This window comes from Protomyctophum parallelum (assembly GCF_964188405.1).
Source record: "Protomyctophum parallelum genome assembly, chromosome: 11".
NCBI lineage: Eukaryota > Metazoa > Chordata > Actinopteri > Myctophiformes > Myctophidae > Protomyctophum > Protomyctophum parallelum.
In genome coordinates this window covers 26,288,775-26,311,595 of record NC_139707.1, presented here as the reverse complement: position 1 = coordinate 26,311,595, position 22,821 = coordinate 26,288,775, and the positions used below count along the sequence as shown (strand labels likewise).

The window sequence follows — 22,821 nt, the reverse complement described above, 5'->3', positions numbered from 1 at the left end:
ACAAGGTTTTGTCTCATGTCCTTTTATTTGATTGTTGGCCATTCTCTTCATTCTTCAGGGTCCAGGACAGACCTATTCGACACCTCCAAAATGTTATGGCTAATAGAGCATGTTTATGCTTGCTTACACGCAGCAAATCTGGAGAGAAAAACGTCATCCACTGTGTCTTGTTTTACAATACATAAAAGGAAAACTGACTGTCAACTTGTAAATAAATAAAAGAAAATACTCAAACTAAAGGTGTGCATCAGCGCATCAGTGCTCTTGAACTTCTTGATCTTGCCTTTGATCATGTGGAAGATCTCGGTATACTCAGAAAGCCTAATTTCAATAGTTTCACAATCGCTTTGCAGTTCAACTAATTGCAGGCATCTTTTATTTGCAAGATCCAGGGCAGGATTCCATTCAGGACCTCAATACCCAGACAGCCTTGCTACCTGCTAACTGTGCTCGTCTGCTGCTGAAATGATACAAAGTACAAAATGCAGACTGCATTTGCAGAATACTGACACTTGCTTTTCCAGTTCCTAGCTTTTCTAGCAACACAAGTCAGGCGGGCAGGTTTCTCAGCTGAGAGGTTGCTGTGTGTGCGTTACTGCGCGTGCGTGCGTGTATGTGTGTGTGTGTACACCCCCCCACACACACACATGCATTTGACCCATCTTATAACAACTAGGAGCAGTGAGCTCATTGAATTCTACAGCGCTCGGGGAACAATTATCGACACATTGCTGGCCTGGCCTGGAATCGTACCTGGGACAACCAGGGGCTCTGGCTCCCCAGGCGGGCTCACTAAACCCTCAGCTATGCCATTTTGTTTATACGAATGAATGAATGAATCCCATATGGGATTATATGACACATTTAACAAAATAGATTGAAAACAACTGACAATACAGTCCTTCCCGTTCTTATTACTTACAAAAACAAACATACGTACAGTATTTTATTTTTATTTATTTTAATTATTTCCCCTGGGAATTAGCAGGGGATCTTAAAAACTGCCCACCATGTAGAACGAGGGTGTGAACTCATGGGTCACCTCCTGCTTTGTTGTGTTTTTGGACAAACTCCATCAGAATGAAATTACATATTGAGCAGTTTTTGTTCAATGTCAGGACAGGTTGTCCAAAAACCGAGGACACCAACTTTATTGTGATATGTACACCTACTAGTTTGAGACTTTATAAAAATGTCTAGCTTTCCATAGAAAGTGCTGTAGGCCAGCACTATTTCTTAATAAAATTCAGCTAGTGTGAACACAACCTTACTCTACCGTGCATATTGGTTAAAATAATGTTTAATTCACTATAAACGTATGGATTGCAGCTGAAATATATAAAAGGTGTGTCACTTTCTGTGCTTTGTATGGGAATCACATTTAATACAGATAGAACATCACAGAAGTACATGCATTTAGCAAAACTCTGCCACAAATATATGGATATTTATTTAGTATTAAGTATTTCCGATTGTGTTTTAATGACTTGAAGTGTGGCTAAACACAGTCTGCAGCAGTCTGCTCTGGTCAATGTCACCGTCATACACTCATTACACTTTAAACAGTTAAAATAGCCTGGCCTTTTTATAGCCAGAGGACAAAAAGGTCTTCTTAAACAAGTCTTGTATTTCAGTATTAATATTTGATTATCTGTAACGGTGAACACATCTCTGTGTTCACTGTTCGCTGAAGGAAATCTATATTTGATGTAATCTGGAACAGTGTGTGTGTGTGTGTGTGTGTGTGTGTGTGTGTGTGTGTGTGTGTGTGTGTGTGTGTGTGTGTGTGTGTGTGTGTGTGTGTGTGTGTGTGTGCGTGCGCGTGGCAGTATGTTGATGGTAAAGACAGTTGGCACATTAACAATCGTCATGACTAATTGATGTCCTCTCCTCTGATGGAACCATTAGCCAGCAGACGCTATCTCTTTCTCACTCTTTTGTTCTTATCATTCTTTTGCCTGTCTCCATTTCTCTCGCTGTCCCACAACATATAGGCCAGTCAATCTAAGATTTGACCCAAAAGAAATGCAAAAGTAATCGTTCAAGGTTTTTTATGATCCTTAGGTTCATCCAAATAACATTAAAAATAGAGTATTATATAAATTGTGGATCATGGTCAATTCAGGGGTTGAAAGTTGAAGTACCATTAAAAACCTATAAGGCAAAACAAATCAAATTTTAATAATTTCTTTGCGGCTAGCAGTTTATAAAGTTCCCAGTGCCACCATTGACCCGCCCCCCACACACAGTCACTACACACAGTATCTTTTAGTATCATTAGCACAAGCACACAGTGTTTACCGGTCGTCAGAAGGGTTTACATGTCGGGAGCAACGCAGTGCAAATTGTGATGGCTGAAGATCCACCAAGGACAGCTCTCCTGGATTCCGATTTATAGAGGTTTGAAAATCCTCCTTTCAACGGTGATCAGATTTGCAGTCCCATTGATTGATTGATTTATTAACAGTTTGCAGAATTACAGTACATTTCAAGTACAACTCAATACAAAAACTGTTAACAGTGAGTGGATGACACCATAAAGAATTACACTTGTTTACAATAGGGCCCACCGTTTTCAATTCATCAAAACATTTAGAGACGTATGAATATACACAACTATAGTCAAAATGAAATCATAGGAGGGAAAAAGGGAAAAAGAAACATATAGTGAGGGGGAACAGGGGTGGGTGGGAGATCCAGATTTTACGGGGGCCAGTTTCGAATTGCAGCCGTCCGTAGGTGCCCTTTGAGAGCAGTTTTGAAGGAGTCAAGGGATTTGCATGTCTTAATGACTGTTGGTAGGGCGTTCCACATTTTGGTGGCATAGGAGCCAAATTAATTTAGTCCCTTGTTCGTGCCGAATCTGGGTTGCACATGGTTTGTTGAAATCCCTCTGGTGTTGTGAGAGTGGACTTTAAGGAAGTATTTCGACAGGTACATGGGTATCTTGGTGGTGTAGCGAGTCTTGTGGACCAGACCCATTGCAAGGTGCTGTTGTCAACAATAAGCCATTCCAGCCTGTCAAAGTGGGCAGGGGTGAGGTGGGTTCGGGGAGTGAGGCCAAGTAGTAGCCTGACCAGTTTGTTTTGGGAAGTCTGGAGCCTTGTTTTAAGGGCCTTAGAGGTGCTGTGGTACCAGGAGGTGCAAGCATAGTCGAAGAAACCTTGTACAAGGGCTCCTGTTAGGGTCTTCAAGGTGTTTTTGTTGACCAGTGAGGTGATCCTGTATAGGTTTGGTTGACCTTTTTGATTACGTTGGTGGCCATTTTATCACCAGAAAGATTTGCCTCCAGGATGGGACCTATATACTATTTTGAATATGTTATTTGGATGGACCTAAGGAATGGATCATAAAAAACCTTGAACGATTAGTTTGCAATTTAATTTATTTTAGCTTAGATTGACTGGCCTAATACAGTATACCTCCCTCTCTCTCTCTCTCTCTCTCTCTCTCTCACTCACACACTCTCCGTTCCTCTGCACTGTCCTCTTTACTCATCTATAATTCAAAGTAATTTGTGCGTGTGTGTGTGTGCGTGCGTGTGCCCTTCAGATTTTATCCAAATTTAATGCAAATCGGTACACATGATCTCTACAAGACGGGTGTATTTGATTTCTCATGTTCCATCCAGGTTTTCAGGAGAGGCCCGCTTTGTACAAAATGCAAAGTCATGAACGCAGTGTTCGATTGCGGTGAAACTGTGCATGCATATTCCCACTAGGCTGAGGAAGAAATGCCACTCAATATTTTTCAAATCAGCCTCATGGTCGCACTATAACAGGCCAAGTCACGTCTTCACATACAACTGCACCAATCTGGGTACAACTTTGTATGCACACTCCCTACAGGCCAAGGAAAAATGTCTGCATTTTTCAATTCTGCCTTTTGGAGCGCCACCAGGAGGCTGAATTATGTGCACCTTTCTATATTACTCCTTAATTTAACTTTTCTATTTTTTGTATCTGAAACTTCATGGACAATGTGAAATAGCAAGGCCACTGTTTTGCCATTACAACAACGCACCTTTGTCTATAACATGCCATTTGTATAATGCATGCCAACCATTTATTAAACACAACATACATTCATCTTTTTTGCACTTGTGATTACTTTGAACTTTTGATAGCCTACAGTAATTCCTACTTGTGCCAATGTTTTTTTATTTCTTTTAGTTAAGCTGCACAAAAATATCCTCCCTGTTTTCCCTTGCTTTGATATCAGCTGTCCAGTCATTGTTGAGCTGCTCAGGAACACGGGTCGGATGGCGCAGAATTAAAGTACCCGTCTGCCACCATGGAGTCTAGAAACTGGCTTGCCTCTACACAAACACAATTGGCTGTGTTTGGGGAAGGAAGCCGGGCAAATGGAGGGCCATGTTTGTCGCTGTCAACAGGGGTGTGAACGGAAGTAGTAGGATTGAGGCGGTACAGTACGTCATCGTGGTGGGGGCTCCTCACTGGCTGGTGTGCCAGTAGGGTACAATAGCAGTGGCAACATAGAAATGTGTTGGGAGGGTTGTTGGTATATTACATTTATATGGACATTGGACAAACACTGGTAGAAGAAATGGGTAAAAATGAATGGCTACCTCAAATTTAGAAAAAAAGGAAAAGTAACGAGGTTAATGGAATCACTGTGTCAGAGCAAGTTGATACTCTGGTGAAGGTCAAATTGAAGTAGTGGTGAGTTCACATTGTTGAGGAATGCTTATAGTACAATAATTTGAATTGATATCATTGTTGCAATAAACTGTGTCACTGCTTTACATTGCACAGACAATAAACAACTTGAACTTGTAAAATGACTAGTAAATTAGGATTGATTGATTGAATACTTTATTGATAATAGAAATATAATCAGTACAGGGTACAGTCAAACAGAAATGTAATTAGTACAGGGTACAGTCAAACACACTTCCAAAGGGATGACCGAAAAAGTCCTTGTGGTCTTGTTTCCATTCAGGTCCTGGGTATTCAATTCATAATTCATAAAAGACATGGGAAATGTTCTTCTGGGCTGCAGGACTGCAGTGACTAACACCGGGGCTCCACCGGGCGCGTCTCCGTCACCGTCAGGGAATGTTCCCTTTTTAATCAATGAAGGGTGGCTCCACTGCCCGCGTTGCGTTGCGTGACTGCATTAAAATTGCTCCGGTTCGTTTTTTTGACGCACGCTACGGAGACGCAACACGCCCGGTGGAGCCCCGCCGTAATGTGCAGTATGGTAAATTGATGTAATCTCTTTATGTTAATTTTCCTCATTCTGTCTCAAGTCCACATGGTCCAGTCTGTACTTCCCTTAAATGTATTTTCTTTACACCAAATTGTATAGAAAATAGGAAAAGGGCGTTCCTTGGAGCAAAGGTTATTATAAGGAGACAAGGTACATTTGTAAATATGTTTTCACCATTAACACCGCATTATCAATGGGAAGGAACTCTGCATGCTATCGTCATACTTGGTGATAATAACTGATAACTAGTTTTGTCTATCATAAATGTAGGGGTGTTGACTGAAGACATACCATACTGTACTATGGCATAACCAATATAAATTCACATTTATGACGATTTCTCTGTTCCATATCAATAAAGGCATAAAAAGACCCAAAACAAATGAAGAAAGAAAATATTTAAAAAGAGAAAAGTATATTATGTAAATGTGTTCAATATTTTTCATTCTTGATTCTTTAAACTGCAAATAGTGGATATGAATACATCTGCATTTAGAAGTTGAGATCAAATTACCAGACTGTTCCCTCCCATGTGTGGCCTGAAGTTTATATTTAAGTCATCTTTTTAAAGCCATCTCATTCTCTTCCTCTCTTAAGCACATTGAGTGTTGGTCCAAGGTATGACTCACCGTGTAGGTCTGTGAGTTGAATCACTGCACCATTTAACTGTCAAGGGCATCGTCTCCCTCTCATCCTTAACTTCTCGCTTTTCTCTCACTGTCTGCCGCCACCTCCCTCTCCCCACATCTCCTATCTGCCTCTCTCCGTCCCTGGAAGTGCTCAAGTAATTTTTATTACTTTAATTCTTCATATAGTTGTTCAACCGCACGTCACCATAAGATCATAGAGTAATAGAGACTATAAATGCCATCTACCTCATTATAGGCCCCTATTAAAACAGACCCGGCTGTGTCACTGAACAGCCCACTAATTGGCTGTCAGCAGGCTAAAGAGAACCTGTGTGCATCCATTTGGATGACCAGCAAAGGAGAAAGAGATGGAGAAGCGCTGCAAAGGTCACCTCAATTGATTCGAATTCTGAATTAGGTGTGTGTGTGTGTGTGTGTGTGTGTGTGTGTGTGTGTGTGTGTGTGTGTGTGTCAGCAGAATTAAATGGCCAAAGAAAGGTGATTAAAAGAGAAGACTGTCCAGAGAACACAGTTCTCATAGCAAAGGGATTCTTTTTTCCACACACACACATATTTTACTTCTATCTCTCTCTCCTCCCTGTCTCTGTTCACAGATGAGGGTTACTACCAGAGTGGAAAGTTCCACTTTGAAATAGATGTCCCTGAAGCCTACAACATGGTGGTGAGTGCGCTCGTCATCGCCTGTTATTGTGCATGTGTGTGTTTTGTTTTACTATCTTTGTGGTTAAAACAAAGTACCCAACAAGAATAGTAAATCCTGAATAAATGCACTTTTTCCCCCCTGATACTGAGGAGTTGAGTACCGATTAGTTAAGGCTATAGGTCAGGGCTACTCAACTTTAGATGGTTCAGGGGCCACTCAGCAAAATGCCAAAAGTCCAAGGGCCGCAACTTCCGGTTTCCAGTTTCGTCCTCATTTTTTATTGACCCTTACCCTTTACACGAGAACACACACTTTATGAAAACGCTATAATGTTGCTAGGTGGCGGTAACGGGCTGCTAAATAGACCCACCCACGTACAAGAAGAAGAACCAGGTAGCCCCCCCCTTCACGCAACCCTATCGGGGTTTTGAATGATGCTTCCAGAACACGACAGGGTTGTGGGCGTCGCTCGCTGCCTGCTTTCAGCCGGCCTGCTAACACATCAAAGGGGACAGACAGGCTGACATGCAGCACAGAGCATGCGCCAACGACGTAGAGTCTGTGGGGGCCACGGGGCCACAGCCCCCATGAAGATTCCCAGGGCCCCTTTAGGCCCCCATGAAGATTTTCGTGGACATTTTACATTTACATATTTTCTGGGAATTCCGAACATTTTGGACCTCTCCGCCGGCTATATGAGAATCCCATCGTCAAATATTCGGGAAAACAGCGCCTCCCCTGTTGTTCCTCAATTGTTGCTGTCTTGAGAGACACCGGCCGTCCAAGAGGTGTTAAAAAGTGCTAATCGGGTTTCTTTTGTAGTTGTTCTTGAGGCGTGACATAATAACACTGATCAAGAATTCACCAAAGAGACCTAACCCTACACAGACTAGTGAGACTACACACTGACTGGAGAAAAGACCCATATCGTCCAAAATAGGCTGATCAGTCACTGTCTGTGTATAGGCTAATTCATTGGTAAAAGTATGCTAAATAACTCATTTCATTTGGGAAATAAATAAATCCGCGGCGGACAATCCCCCCCAAGGCAATTCTGTAGCCTACCCAAAGGTAAAACGCACCCGCCGCCTATGATCTCTCTCTCTCTCTCTCTCTCTCTCTCTCTCTCCCTCCGTATCTCTCTATATCTCCCTCTCCCTCTCCCTCTCTCTCTCTCTCTCTCTCTCTCTCTCTCTCTCTCTCTCTCTCTCTCTCTCATAATAATAATAATATAGTCCTGAAAGTCCTCACCTTGGCTTGGACATTGGCCTATAGAAGCTGCTTTAAAAGTAGGCCTTCCAGCGAAAACAACTTATTTTTTTTCTGCGGGGGGGGGGGGGGGGGGGGGGGGGGGGGGGGGGGGGGGGGGGGGGGGGGGGGGGGGGGGGGGTACAACAAGAACCGGGAGGAGAGTGATCAACATAAATATTTACAGCATTATTGTACTTTTGTTTTGTTTTATTTTTCTCTCCATACTCTTAACTCTCCCCTCTGTGTTCCATTTTCAATGTTTTCCCCCATTGTTTTATATGCCTGTGTATACATACATTATAACACCCCCCCCCCCCCCCCCCCCCCTCCCGTACTAGGGTCAGTGTCCGAGTGTCCGTACAGTCTGTTTCATGTACACAGAGAAATTGTCTGCGTGATGATAATTGTATGCGAGTATAAATAAAAAATAAATAAATAGAACCTGTAGATATAAACATGAGACAGTGATGATAGTAACAATACTGTAATAGTATTGATCGCTGTAGTATGCATAAGAAGTCCCTGATCTCACCAGTTCCATTGATATAAGATAGTAATGATGATAATAATGATAATGATAAATAGTAAAACACATTTTTGAACGAAATGCCTCAAATCATCCAATTGCCATCAATGGTGTAAGAACAAATGTCTGTCTGTCTGTCTGTCTGTCTGTCTGTCTGTCTGTCTGTCTGTCTGTCTGTCTACTCATCCATCGATTAATCACTCATCCATCGATTAATCACTCATCCATCGATTAATCACTCATCCCATCGATTAATCTTTCACACTCTTGTATCTCTCCCGGCCAGTGTGTGTTTGCTTGTGTCTATGTGTTTGCTTTTATGTGCATGTGTGTTTGAGATGTGTCCAAGTGCTTTTATTTGTGTGCCGTCTGTATTGTCATCATGATGTTATGTGACACTTCCACTGTCCGCTCCGTGTGCGTGTGTGCGTACGCTCAAATGCGTGTGTATTTGTTTGCATGTCAGGTGTGAACCTGCTGGAGACATCGATCGATCTTAACACCTTCCATAAAAGCTTGAGTACAATTTATAACCAATTTGCATTCACACACACACACACACACACACACACACACACACACCACACACACACACACACACACACCACACACCACACCACACCACACCACACCACACCACACCACACCACACCACACCACACCACACCACACACACACACACACACACACAGCTGCTGCTGCTCTTTATCTTAATGGAGGCCTAATGGGAATGGGCAGTAAGTCTGTGTTTAGGATGTCAGGCTTTCTTTTATGAGAAGTTGTAAACGTCCATGAACAGAAAACCTGTCGCCATAAAGCACACACGCCACATTTTTATGCTTTTCGTCCCGGCCCTGAAATATGGTATAATATATTTCTGCAGCGCAGTTGGCCAACAAGAGGTTTGCTGCTCTCGTATGAAAAACTCTCAGTGAACTGCTCAGGGGTTGAAAAAACAACTCTATTTTCAGCTTGACAGCTACCTCATTTTGAAAGTGATGTGAGCAAATGTACACCGAGTCACTGACGGCGATATGCGATGATTCTCCTAATCACATTAAGGACTAGGCCCTATAGGCTGCAGAGCTTAGAGCTTTATCCCAAACATTATTTAAATTATAGTCTCATTACTGTATTTACTTAGGTTTTCCACTCCAGCATTCACTGCATGAGGCCAACCGCACCAGTGATGGAGTAATCCTTAAAAATGATACTAAAACGTCCTTGCTAGCAGTTTCACCGCTGCACTTTTGTAGGATTGCATGATGTATTGCTCTAAATCCTAGCACATTGACTGTGTGAAAAGAAAGAAAAAAAAAATATATGCACTTATTCTACACAGTACGCTGACACATTATGGTCATGGTAAGAAGGGTCTGAATGACCCCACATTTATTTTTTTTCCCGACCCTGCGCTGGTCTAGCGCCGTTCCCATTTTGTTGCGCAATCGTTGTTGTGTATTGGCTGCATGCTTGCCTCTCGCCGCAATGACCATTCTGCAGTTGCTCTCTCATCTCGATCAAGGTGTCAGACAAGCTAATACACAACAAACCATCGTTCTTTGTGTGCTGGTTGTAGTAGGTGTGCAAACAGCAGGCTATGATCAAGTGCTGCTGTCACTGGCTGACCAGGGATCAAATTAGGCTACTGCAGCACAATATAATGGGAGAACTAAGTTATTTCTCTGTTCGTTAAAGTTAAAGCCAAGAGAGCACGCACGCACAAACCCCCATGGACTCAATGGTGTGAGTGACTTATGAGTGCCTTAATGTGAAGTTACTTATTCATTGAGGGGAAAACATGCGATTTAATGTCATTCCGTTGAGTGGGTGCCTTTCTTTTTTTATGTTGGCTCCACTCGGATCTCAGAACCAATTCCAGGGATCCCTTAGGGGTTTGGGTTCATCATTTTGAACCCGTAATGTTTAGATTTGAGCTGTTGCTTGAGTTTTGTGCTTCTACTGTCTATATGTAAACATTGCATATTGTATTGGGACCCCTTTGCTCAGTAGCATACGCTAAAGCTCCACCAACCGTGTTGCGTTGCGTTGTGAACCAGGGCGAATGCTGCAGTTCAGAAACTCTACAACTTTTAACTGATTCTCTCATTTCTTTTGACCTTTTGAGCTACTTTCTTTGCAGCATGTTTTTTTTCCTCGTTCCTTTTTTGTCTCAAAGCACACCACACAGAGACGAATCTGTGCCTTATCCACCCTCCTCCTTCATTCTCTCTCAAAGGCCAAATTAATTGGCTTGGTTTGAAAGTGATATGCCTTTTGTGTTTCTCTCTCACTTTCTTTTCTCACCCAACTGTCTGTCTGCCTATCTGTCTGTCTGTCTGTCCTCTGTTTTCATCTTCTTTTCCTTGCAGCCTCCCAAAGTGAAATGCCTCACCAGAATATGGCACCCTAACATCGCTGAGACCGGAGAGATCTGCCTGAGGTAACTCAGTACATTCTGTTGCAAAGAATTATATCAGCAAAAGGCTTTGTTTACTGCACGGTACATCCACAGCAACTGAATTTACAATTGTTTTGCATGTGTCTGCAGCTTGTTGCGGGAGCATTCTATTGATGGTACGGGCTGGGCCCCCACCAGAACGCTAAAGGCAAGTATAATTTTGTTTTAATTTACTGTGACAAGAACTGACCTAACTTGTCATTCTTCCTCCCTCTTTCTCATAATTCTGTATGTCTCTTTCTTGAACCAACAGTCTCTGCATAGAATTTGGTGTTTGGTACCTTCAGTGTTGGTTCAACTCTGAGGGCATGGGTCAATTTTTACATTCTCAGGGTATTTTGCTGTGTATACGAATGTATTCACAGATTAATATTGTATTTTTAATGGGATCGACTTTATGCGACTTGTAGGGTTTGCCGAGGGAAAGCACTTGACTCTGTTTAGGCTGTCGGTCGGATGATCATCCACTGATCTTAACCTATTTCATGTATGTTAAGATTTACACAAGGAAGAGGATAAAGAAAAACTGCTAGACTGCTATGTTTGAGCTATGGTAAGAAATGTCAAGATGGGGCCCATCGTCGGCGAATAATAAATCACTTCATGAAGGAGGATTTAGGATCTAGAGGGGCATGGATGAGGAGAGAGGTGTGCCAGGAGGTGTGACAGGAGATGTGACAGGAGAGATGTGAAGGAGGATTTAGGATCTAGAGAGGCATGGATGAGGAGAGAGATGTGACAGGGACAAAGCGATGGAGGAGATTTAAACAGGGCATGACCTAAAGACAGCTTTAGGAGAGGAGACATGTGGACACAGGGCAAGAATCAAGATGTTTAAGGTGTATTTGATATAACATAACATATTACATATATAAGAGCAATTGTATTGTGATTGCGACCGTACTATTAAAACCTGTCCGTCCGTCAGTCAGGCCAGCAACTCTACATCTGACCTCAAACCCTTAGATCTGCATATATGTAGCTGACCTCATATCCTTCCCCACCCGTCCTTCCTCTTCGATGTCTCCCTTTTGACTGATACATGTCCATTCAAACTCTAGACAGGCCCGCCCTAAAGTTATTAGTGCAGCAGCGCCCAGCAGCCGGCGAAAACTAGAGTTCTCAACAGGCCCGAAAATTAAGGTCCGGCCCTACCTGGGCCCTCATCAAACCCTGTACACAAGACACTGCCCCCGCTGCCACCCTTAGATCTCCATATATGGATCTGACCTAATAAAACCCTGTACACTCCATATAATGGCTAGTATAGAATTCATTCCATATGTTGATCTGACCCCCCCCATGCCAAAGCGCCAGTGCTCGCCCAGCAGTCTGTCACCCAGGCGGATGCGTGCATGTGACCTCACCCGTCCTCAGGGCGTCTTACTGGTGACTTCCACACTATATCTTTTATGCTTTAAATTCTTTACATATTATTTATTGTATGATGTCTAGTGGTTATGTTGACTACTGTTCCATACCAATTTGCGATATTGTGACACTAAAGACAATCCAATACACAGTACTTTATGTACTGTATCTGTTACTGTATACGGAGATAATTCTGTCTGTTCTTTAAGAATGACTTGTCCTGTCTGTGTTCACAAAGTGTGTTGTCAGCGAGATGGGATATTCTACTTACAGTACTTTAATCAGACCATATGCTGAAATGCTGTATCCTCCACGACTGCATAGGATTGCATAACACCCAACTTTAGTTATGGATTGTTTTTTCTTGTCTGAATCTGTATGAAGATGCTGTTTAAATTCTGCAGAGAGAAGGCGTTGCTCTTTTCCCCCAACTCTCTCCTCCTTACGCTGTCAACGTTTGGACACACTGGGGCCATATCTTTGTAAAATCGGTCATCATATTGGAAGTATTGCTGCAAGCATAAGCCATAATGTACGGGTTGCACAGTGCTTGCACATCCGTTTACTTTTATCCGCCACTTTTTTCATCATTTGAGGTATAGGGAGGCAGGAGATATACAGTAGGACTCCACGGTGTGAGTATAATAGATTTAAGCACTCAATTGTTCCTCAATCAAAATGCTTAATCAGAGATTAACTGACTAGTTGCACTTTATCAAGGGAATGTGTGCAATATCTCTGTTTTGTATGTTGGTGTTTTTCTTTTTCTTTCTTTTTCTGAATGTGTATATGTATGCAGCTGTGACTCTTATCTCCAAGACACATTTCTCCTAAGGGAGACAAATAACGGCAACATTGAACCTTAACGAACCAGGAGTCGCATAGTCTGTGTTTAAGTGTCCCTGAGCAAGACACTTTGCTCCCTGGGCTTTAATGATGATTTATTTGTATTTATTCAGTGAGGTCGCTGTCCAAACTACTGTCTGGTTAGCTCTCCGTTGCTATGCAACTCTCGGCTAGGCTGCGGTCCGTCAGTGAAAAGGTTCCCCTCAGTTCACTTCAATGTTGAAACCCTTTTATCTCTGATTTATTTTCCCAGATTGATGTTCACGTCTCAGTGTTGCTCGCGGGACATTATTAACATTTCGGGTGACTTATAAAAACATTGCGGCAAAATTTGCCAGGCCGATTTTACGTCTTCCAGTTTAGGGGTCGTGAATTTGGGGGTCTTGGGGAAAAATAAAACTTTTGACTTAGAAAGCGCACTACCAGGGGATAGGTAGCTGGTTTGTAAAGTTATCTCCTTGGATTTGGGCAGTTCTTTAACATGAAACAATGAATAGACCGTGACCATTATAGTAGGGGCTCTGTATGTATAAAATGTAGGTTTCGTTTTGTCAGGTTAGGCTGCTGCTTTGCGTGTGCGCGCACGTGTGTGTGCGTATGTGTGTGTGTGTGTGTGTGTGTGTGTGTGGGGGGGGGGGTAAATGGTAAATGGTGCATTTATATAGCGCCTTTATCCAAGGCGCTTTAGATTGTGCATTACATTCACCCATTCACACACATTCATACACTGATGGTGGCGGAAACCATGCAAGGCACCAACCAGCACATCAGGAGCAGGGTTCAACGTCTCTCTCAAGGACACTTTGACACTAACTCTTTGGGGAGCCCGGGTTCGAACTGGCAACCTTGCGGTTACCATCCAGCCACTCTACCCCCCACTAGGGGCGCTGTGTGTGTGTGTGTGTGTGTGTGTGAGGCTGTACAGTCGCCAGGCTTACAGTGCCCTGGACAGCAATATTTTAATGCTTAAGAAACCTCGGGTCAGCAGGGACTGCCAGGTCGATGAAAACACACCTTGGATTTATTGACGGTGATTAATCTTTCCTGGAGCAAGCCTCCGTTCGTGCTACTGTCCTCCAAAATGACCCGAAAAACATTGACACTAATGAAGTTATTGCTGTGATTCTAAATCATGTCTTGTCCTTTCTGGGTTTCAAGATTCAAGAGATTCAAGATTATTTATTGTTACATCCCATTATACAAGTATACAGCATTTTTCTAAATATGATAACATGGAGGCGGATGGCAGGTGAAATGTCCACTTCCGGTTCATTTCTGGTTGCATCTGTTGCTTAGAAACCAACCACCATTCATATGTTGGTGAAGAGCGCAATCTATTATAAACCATTGAAAAGACCACATGACAGAGATCTCTGTCATCGGCGGTGAAGCGTTGGATTAGACTTGACAGTAGATGTCAGTCAACAGCAAGGAATGTGTTGTTAAAAAAATCTAAGATTTTCTGGGAAAATAAATAAATCTATAATAGTGAACGTAGCAGATCTACAAGCTCACAACACAACGAGTCCCAATGCGACGCGATGAAAGTTAAATTTTTTAGATCTGATGTATTCACAATCCTATATTAAAATCTCCTAGAGTCCGGCGGGCACCAGGCGGGGGGACCGACTTGGCACTGTTCAGGGGTCTGCCATGACGATAGACACGCCATGGGGCCACGTCAGTGTTCTGCGGAGGCCACAGGCTCCAATGAGCAGACCGCGGCCATCTTACCATATAAGTTAATGGCAAGGTGCTAACAAGGTGCAACTCCCCATAGACAGCCATTCATCCAAACAGAAAAGTCCTATCTGATTGTATTAAACAATGTCAAACTCACCAACATTGCTGCTGTACGAAAAGCTTGAAGTATTGTTTGTTTCATAAAAAGTTACTTTCTGTCCTCGTCCCCCACTGGTCCCAGTGCTGAGACGCAGGCTTTCCTCGTGGCTTCCCCTTTCCTCTGCCTGGTGAACCCCGATCCCATGTTCAGCTTGCAAGACAACCCACACCTTCACTGCGGTCGTTGCTCCTGTCGGGAGTGCCGGTCTCGGGGGTCTTGTTCGGGCAGATCTGCAGGGTCCCACGGTCCAGTTAACCGGCACTTTCGCCTTCAGGGCGCTGTTCTGATCAACTCTGACTGCTATCCCAGCCCCACAGAAGGACTCAGTCCCCTGCCCCTGCCTAGGGTCCCTGGGAAGTGGGCCTTTGGGGAGGGGGTGCTGTCATGCTCTGTCCCAGAACGTGCCTGGACCGCCACCCTTATGTTCTCTCCTGCTCGCTCTGTTGTTTCTCCTCCCCATCCTACGAGACAGTTTCCTCCTATGGGAACACAGCTGTACAATAATTTACTCTGATATTTAAGTGACGTGTTTGTTTGACTCTTGTGTCAGATTATAGTTTGTTACCTCTGCATCCTTGTGCTTCTGTTCCTCCTGGGGTTGTACCTGTATGTATTTATGTTGCGTTATTCTGCCCTGTGTGGCGAAACCTGTGTTCAACGTTCTAAGGAAAGTAAAGTTATTTTCAAGTCACTTCTGGTGTTCGCTCTCCTCATTGGTTCCACACTTTCCGGGTCTGCAGCGTGACAATTAGTGTTTAGGTACCTGTTCGCTTCCTAGACAAGTAGACATGTAGTACAATATTTGTCTTTAAAATGTACTGGACTGAAAGTCATACTGTAACTATCCAAAAATACAAAGAGATTTCAGAGGCCAGTACTCAAGTGACTGCACTTTGTTATTGTCCACCACTGAATAGTCTTCCTGAATGTCCAATAACTCTGCTCTGTGCTCTGTTTTTCCAGGACGTGGTCTGGGGCTTGAACTCCTTGTTCACCGTAAGTTTTCATTATTTATTATTTTACATTTTGTGCGAGACAGACTTACATATTACAGAATGTGGTGTATGAAGAGGCAGAGTGCAATTTGCACAGATTTTGTGAAAGACCAAATTTCCTGAAAATATCCTAAATGACAGAAGGTTTGGCCTCGACAAAAGCAACCTACAGTACTATCTTTTACTGATTTTGAGCAAGTAAGACAACATTTCCTCTAAAAGCAATTTCATTAATTGTGTTTATCTAACGTTGTTTCCCATTCATGTTAACCATAGAGTTAAAACCACTTAAAATCTAGAGTCCCTATTCAACTATTTTCTGGAAATAGATTTGGTGTAGAGGGGGAAAGGAGGGGGCGTACAATAGACCCCTGGGGGATGCCGGTCAACAAAGAATCTAGGGTTGAAGTGGTTAATGGAGACAGTAAGAGGAAAACAGTTTACCAGTAAACTGCAGCTAAACGAATCGTCTCTGCATAAAGATGGTTACACCAGGTGTATTCATGTAATTTACAGACCTAATACAGCCATAATCTCTTTCCTGAGGGGAAACAATCCTCTATCAATGTGAAGAACACTGTCCGTGCCCTCGGATAATGGGATTAAAACCAGACAGGATCAAATTATACATTTATTATATTCGATGTGTGTTTAGACGGGCTGTGTGAGGAGTGAGGACAGCCATAGTTGACGTATAAGCGGTATTCAGATTTTGTTGGATTACTTAGAAACTGTTTGAAAGGTTTGATTCAGGGATCATATCTATATACATACAGTAGGCCTACATATATATATTTTCAGTGCTATTGAAGACCCTTTATGTCTGTACGTGGTTTTTACAAATATTGAACCAATGAAAAGCGCCTCTGACGAAACCGCCTTACTCCATTGGATCCTCAAACTGTCGGCCAAACCACCCAAGTCCAACTTTGGAGATAACGGGAGTTATTTTTTTCCATCATTGATTAGAATGATGAAGTCAGATGGGGGGGAAAAATCTCCACATTAATGGTCAAAAACCTCCTAACTGCTGTATAAGTAAATGGTGATAATATAAGGACACATTCAAGTATCTAACAATGTACAACTTTGATGAGGCAGTATTGTGTTGATCTAAAAACATGTTGTTTTGTTTTTAATTTCCTGAAAAGTTATTATTTTGGACATAGCTGGTTTCTGCGCACGCACACACGCACACACACAATTAAATAATCATTGGGTATACACATACAGTTAACTGATTACCGAATAATTAACCAGTGAAGTAATGGGATTCTGTAAACCACCGCATTACTTTTCTGGGGGTAATTTGTAATCGGTTGACAGTAATGGAGGAGAGGAGAGGTCCTTAAGCACGGTGCTGTGATGATGATGAGCCTCAAGCGCCTGCCCTGTCATGCTCCCAATCTTTACTCCTAATCAGGAAACGAGCCGCAGGGCCACAGCCCACGTTTTATCTCTCTAATGACACCCCTCGTTTCACGTCGCTTTTCCCCGCGCGCCGTCTCTACGGCAACAGCGCAATTACGATATTTTGTTTGACGCAGCTGCTAAATCCGGTGTGACAATACTGGTTGCCATTGGCTACAGGCAGGGGTGGAAAAAGTACTCACATTTCTTACATATGTAAACGTTTCAACACTACAATATATAAATACTATCCCGTTTCAAGTTTTCAAATGTATAAAAATCCTTGAAAATAGTCAATCTACAAGCTCAATTGTGAGCTTGTAGATCAGCTGTTTTCAAATGGCCGAAATTAAGTGGTTAATGTATGTTTTGTAATAATCATAAAGTTTTCAAATAAATGTAGTGGAGTAAAAGTACAATATTTGGATCTGAGATGTAGTGGAGTAGAAGTAAAAGTACCTCAAAATGTTACAGTACTTGAGTAAATGTGCTTAGTTACTTTCCACCACTGGTAGTGTGTGAGTGTGTGACATTTCCAACTGGTATTGGTGCAGTTGTGTGTAACATAATCTAGTAAGTAAACCCTGGAATCAATATTAATGACATTCCATTTAAGGGGGAAAACACAAGATTACATTTCCCTGCTCTTGTTTGTCTTTCCGACAACACCCCCCTCCACGTGTCTTATCTCTCTTACTGTGTCACTTTCTTTCTATAACCTTCTCATGCTTTCTGCAGGACCTGTTGAATTTCGATGACCCTTTGAACATCGACGCTGCAGAGCATCACCTGAGGGACAAGGTGAGTGAGAATGAACTGATCTGATATATATATTATATATGATATATGATGATATAATATTTGGTAGGAAAATGCATACAAAAAATGTGAGGGGCGCTAATATATTAAAGTCTAACTCATGTTGCTATGATTAGGTGATGTAATGGTGATGTAAAACAAACACAGACAAAACAAACATTAAACTCTCTTTATTGTTAATGGCATTTAATGTTTGTTTAACTAAAACAAACATTAAACCTGTATAGAGGAGTTAATAAAAAATGCTCAGGGTTAATAATGTATCCATTTGTAACTCGGTGAATGTACAAATTGTAACGTTTGTAGTACACTCTCAGTGATTTTGTTTTCCTGGAGGATTAAGTGGACTAATCTGATATTTAATTGATATAGGATCTAGAGCTCAGTCATCCACTTTCAGTGTGAACACAAAAACTGAGTTTGTGTTCAGGTTCATTCCTTGGTCAACTCTAAAGTAACTGGAATTCTTAAAGATAACTACTGTATGTTAAAATGGTCCTTATTTTGAAATGTCTTTGTTGCCATGGAATTTGCAGTGTGTCTTCATGCTTCCCGGAGAATGAACACGCCACATGTCCTTTCCTCTAGTGCAGGGCTACTCAACTTAAGATGGCTCAGGGGCCACTCAGCGAAATACCAAAAGTCCAAGGGCCGCAAGCCCAAATAATGTTGGTACTATATTGGATTTTTTTGTCAGTGATTTTCTAACACACTATGAGTAGTCTAAAAATTGAGGAAACACACAGAAAACGGCCAACATTTCCATCTAGGAAAGGCCAAACCTCATTGAACAAAATTATTGTCATGACATGGAATGATTGATAATGAAATTAGTTCAGGGCGTTACAAAATAGGCTTTTATTAAATGCTCATATTTTATTAAACACAACAGAGAATCATGTAAATCTTCCAGTGACATTCAGTCACACTTTACTTTACTAATTACTGCCTACAAATTAAAGCGAATAGTTTCATAAATGGGCTAAATCACATTTGATTTGGGTGACATCTGTTAAAGAGGAGGCAGGAGAGAGACGACATACATCGGGAACGGTAAACAGTAAACGCCCCAACTACGTGACGAGAGAGGGAGGGGGAGAGAAAGAGAGAGAGAGAGGGAGAGAAAAGTCTTACTTAATGTTGACATCATGTCTGGCTCGTATGGAGGTTCTGCTGTGTGCAGACAGCATGGGCATGCATGGGTGCTTGTCAATGAAAGCGTTGTGCTATTTTGACTTGATAATTCCAATTGTTGAGAAGGCACATACGTACATAGGTTGATCCGAAACAAGCCAGGAGGATCTTCTTTGCACAAGCACAAAACATGCTGTTTTCTGTCCGCGCCCGTAACTTGTTTGCACTTCCTCATATGACGGTGTTGGTTACCGAACGCAAGCCGATCCACAACTGCTCAACGCATCGTGGATGCATGCTGCAGCTGTGCTTGTGGACTTGTAAATTCGACAACAACATGCACACTTTTTGTCAGCAGGTAGAACAAACAGCTCAGTAGCGTATCGTGTGGTTAGAAACTCTAGAAATGACTTTTCCACACTGAAAGCAGAACAAAAATATGTTTGATATGACCATGACGGGCCACACAGACACACATGAGGCCGGCAGGCCGCGGTTTAAGTAGCGCTGCTCTAGTGCCATCTTCATACCATATTAACTAGTGATGTTAATTGTTAATCGATTAATCGCTGTTAAGAAATTATTCAATTAAACGTAACCGTTTTAATAATAGAAAATTCAGCGGTTCTCTCATTGGGTGGTTTTCTGTGACTGTAATACTGTCTGCGCGTGCATGTGGCCGAGGAATGCACATGTGGGCTGGATAAAAATAATCCTCCCCCCCCCCCCTCTCTTGGTAACTAAAGAAACGTCTCTACTTTAGCATTTTGTGATGTGACAGACAAGACGGTGCACGTTTCATTTCATTTTATTCCTCATACAAAATTAATATGCCATTGCCTGGTAGTCAAATGCCAACTCGAGCCTTGTGCTCAGTGCCAAACATATCTGTAAGATGGTTCAAAAGAATAGGACCTTGGATACATTGTTTTATACAAGACGTGTTCTCTCTCCAGTCTATCTCTCTCTCCCCTTTCTAACCCCAATTACTTTCTATCTTGCATGGATACTTCTGTTGTCCTACTCCCCGTCATCAGTTTAATCAAACTGTCAAAGCGTTTGGAAGTCACCTCAGTTACTCTATGGAGTTTTAATTTTAGTAATTGCTTTCTTGGGAGCATAATGTAATGCACTTATGCACCGTCATACAACAGTGTTTGTTAAATGTTTTAAATAGCTCTATATTCTGATTATCATTGCTATACAGTGATTGTTCAGTAACGGGAATGCCCATGTCTCTCCAGCTCTTTATTAAACCGAAAATGCATTTCCAGGTTGGGATACTAATTTCATCTAATCAGGATTAACAAGTGAAATTGGAAGTGATGACACAACAAAATGAGCCGGCAAAATGGAACTCGAACACTATTAACACAACAGATTTCAAAATGTAGGCACTATTTAGCACCTTCCGTTCCCCCCCCAAAAACTGAATGCCTAATCTTCCATTCTTACCTCACGCTGGTCACGCTAAAGTCTCTCTAGAAGCATTTATATTCCAAACGAGATGCTGGTGAAAACCATGGAGAGCTCCCTAGATCAGGGGTTATCAACGTTTTTTACTGGGGACCCCCGGAAATGCTTTGGCCTCCTGCGGTTTGATTAGAAAGACGTGTATACACATCCTTAGTTAAATTTGTTGTGCCAAGCAGATTACTCTGAAAAACCCCGCCTTCCATTTCCCCCCAAAACCGGGAGGTGTAAGATGCGTATATCTAATGTGCGGCTGAGCATAGACATGTTAACGCCCGTCTGCCTCTGTTTGGCCCGCCTTGACTGTCCACTGAGGTGGATAACGCTATGCTGGATAGTCTGATCTCTGCTGCGAGGTGGTGGAAAATAATATAAAAAGTATACGGTATCGGTATCATACAAGAGAACTGCCTGTAACTTGTACGTTTTATTTTTGTAGAAGAGGCAAACTAATATTGTTTATGCCGTTTGCTTTGATTGAATGAGTGATTGAACATTTACGCCGTAATATGATTTGATTTGGGTGTGTTCTAAATAAAGTGTTTGTGTTGATTATTGTGTAATTTATTTGTACAGTATGTGTAAACGTGAAACATTATTGTACTGTAAAAGGCCTCTTTTTCCTTCACCTTTATCCTTTTTAGTATAATAGTATTAGTTTACTATATAATTACATTAATACACGATGATCAAAACTTTATTTAGAAGTACACACCCAAATCAAATCATAGTACATCGTACACGTGTTCAATCAATTATTCAATCAAAGCAGACGGCATACAATATTAGTTTGGCTCTTCTACAAAAATAAAACATATATAAGTTAGTTACAAGGCTGCATTCTGTCGCACGTGCCAAGCTGTCAATCTCTATTATATATTATTTTCCCACCACAGAGTAACCTCGCATCTCGGACAGTCGAGACGGGCAGTGTCAGTAGGCCAATCAGAGGCAGGCAGGGCGTTACCATGCCTATGCTCGGCCACACATTAGATATAAGCGTATAATGTTCCATTACTACCTCACGCTACCTCGTCTGATCTCTCTTTAGAAGCGTTAATATTACAATGAGATGCTTGGTTAAATCAGAAATTTGGACAGAACAGTTCTGATCAAAACCATGGACGACGCCGTAGAGTCAGAGATAATAGCTAGTTTTGTCGGCCCGTAATCAAGGAAGTGAATGGCTGCGCGCATGCGCAAAACATGTCCGGGAGCTCAGAGCAAAGGTGTTGCCTAGCTGTCAAAAAATGGATTACAGCAATCCCGTTTTATATCATTAAAAAGGACCAAAGGACGTGTATACACATCCAAGGCACATCCCGATTTGAATAAAGAAGATGTGTATACTCGTCCTTAGCACAATAAGTGTTAAAACTAAATGGGTACTCTCTCTTGATTGGCTGACATTTTGCCCACCTGAACATTTATTTAGTATTTATTAAAAAGCAGGAGAGACAGGGAGACTCCTGTTACTGAACAAACTATGGCAATGAATTATATCAGAATATAGTGCTTTAACCTTTTAACAAAAATCTTATATGTTTTAACCAGAACATATCACTTACTGTACCCTAACTTTAAGCACGAAACACTGTTGTATTTCGGGCTTAAATGTGACACCGCTGCTACTAGGGAAGATTTTAAACTCTGGCCCTTCACCTTCAACCTCCAAGGAGGTATACAGACAGAAAACCAGAGGTCAATACGCGTTCGTTTTCATGATTATGTATTATACACAACTTGTACCAAAAACCTCTGGAATGAATGCAGACAACAAATGAGTTATAATAATTATCTATAAGTTTTAATAATCAAAGCCCTATTAACTAATGTACAGTTATGTTTGGTCCTATAGCTACAACAGTATAATTTGAGCCTATTACAATCATAATGAATCAAATATGGAGATACAATCAATGATACCGTTTACCACACAGAAGTCCGAAGACTTCTGGACTCCCTCCAACGGCCCGAGAGTGAGAGAGTGACCATTCCATGGGCCGACAGAAATATATATTATTTACAAGTTGTCAATATAGCCAATCAGAGTTCATTTCTTCAGGGGCGCTCTTGGCCATCCCCTTTCTTTGGAGTGTCGCGTTGGTCCTTTCTTCCGGACTCTGCCCCCTGGGTGTGTGTGGGTGTATGTGTCGATGTTTTCAAT

General features: G+C 42.0%; 1 protein-coding gene across 2 annotated transcripts in view; it reads left to right on the top strand.

The window, feature by feature from the left end:
• ube2f (ubiquitin-conjugating enzyme E2F (putative)) overlaps positions 1–22,821 on the top strand; it is a 56,541-nt gene that overhangs the window by 19,897 nt on the left and 13,823 nt on the right. For both annotated transcript variants that reach the window (XM_083777202.1, XM_083777201.1), the window contains exons 5-9: positions 6,476–6,543; positions 10,675–10,745; positions 10,854–10,911; positions 15,787–15,819; positions 17,967–18,029. In XM_083777202.1, the coding sequence (XP_083633328.1) occupies positions 6,476–6,543; positions 10,675–10,745; positions 10,854–10,911; positions 15,787–15,819; positions 17,967–18,029 (293 nt within the window). The remainder of the gene's footprint in view (positions 1–6,475; positions 6,544–10,674; positions 10,746–10,853; positions 10,912–15,786; positions 15,820–17,966; positions 18,030–22,821) is intronic.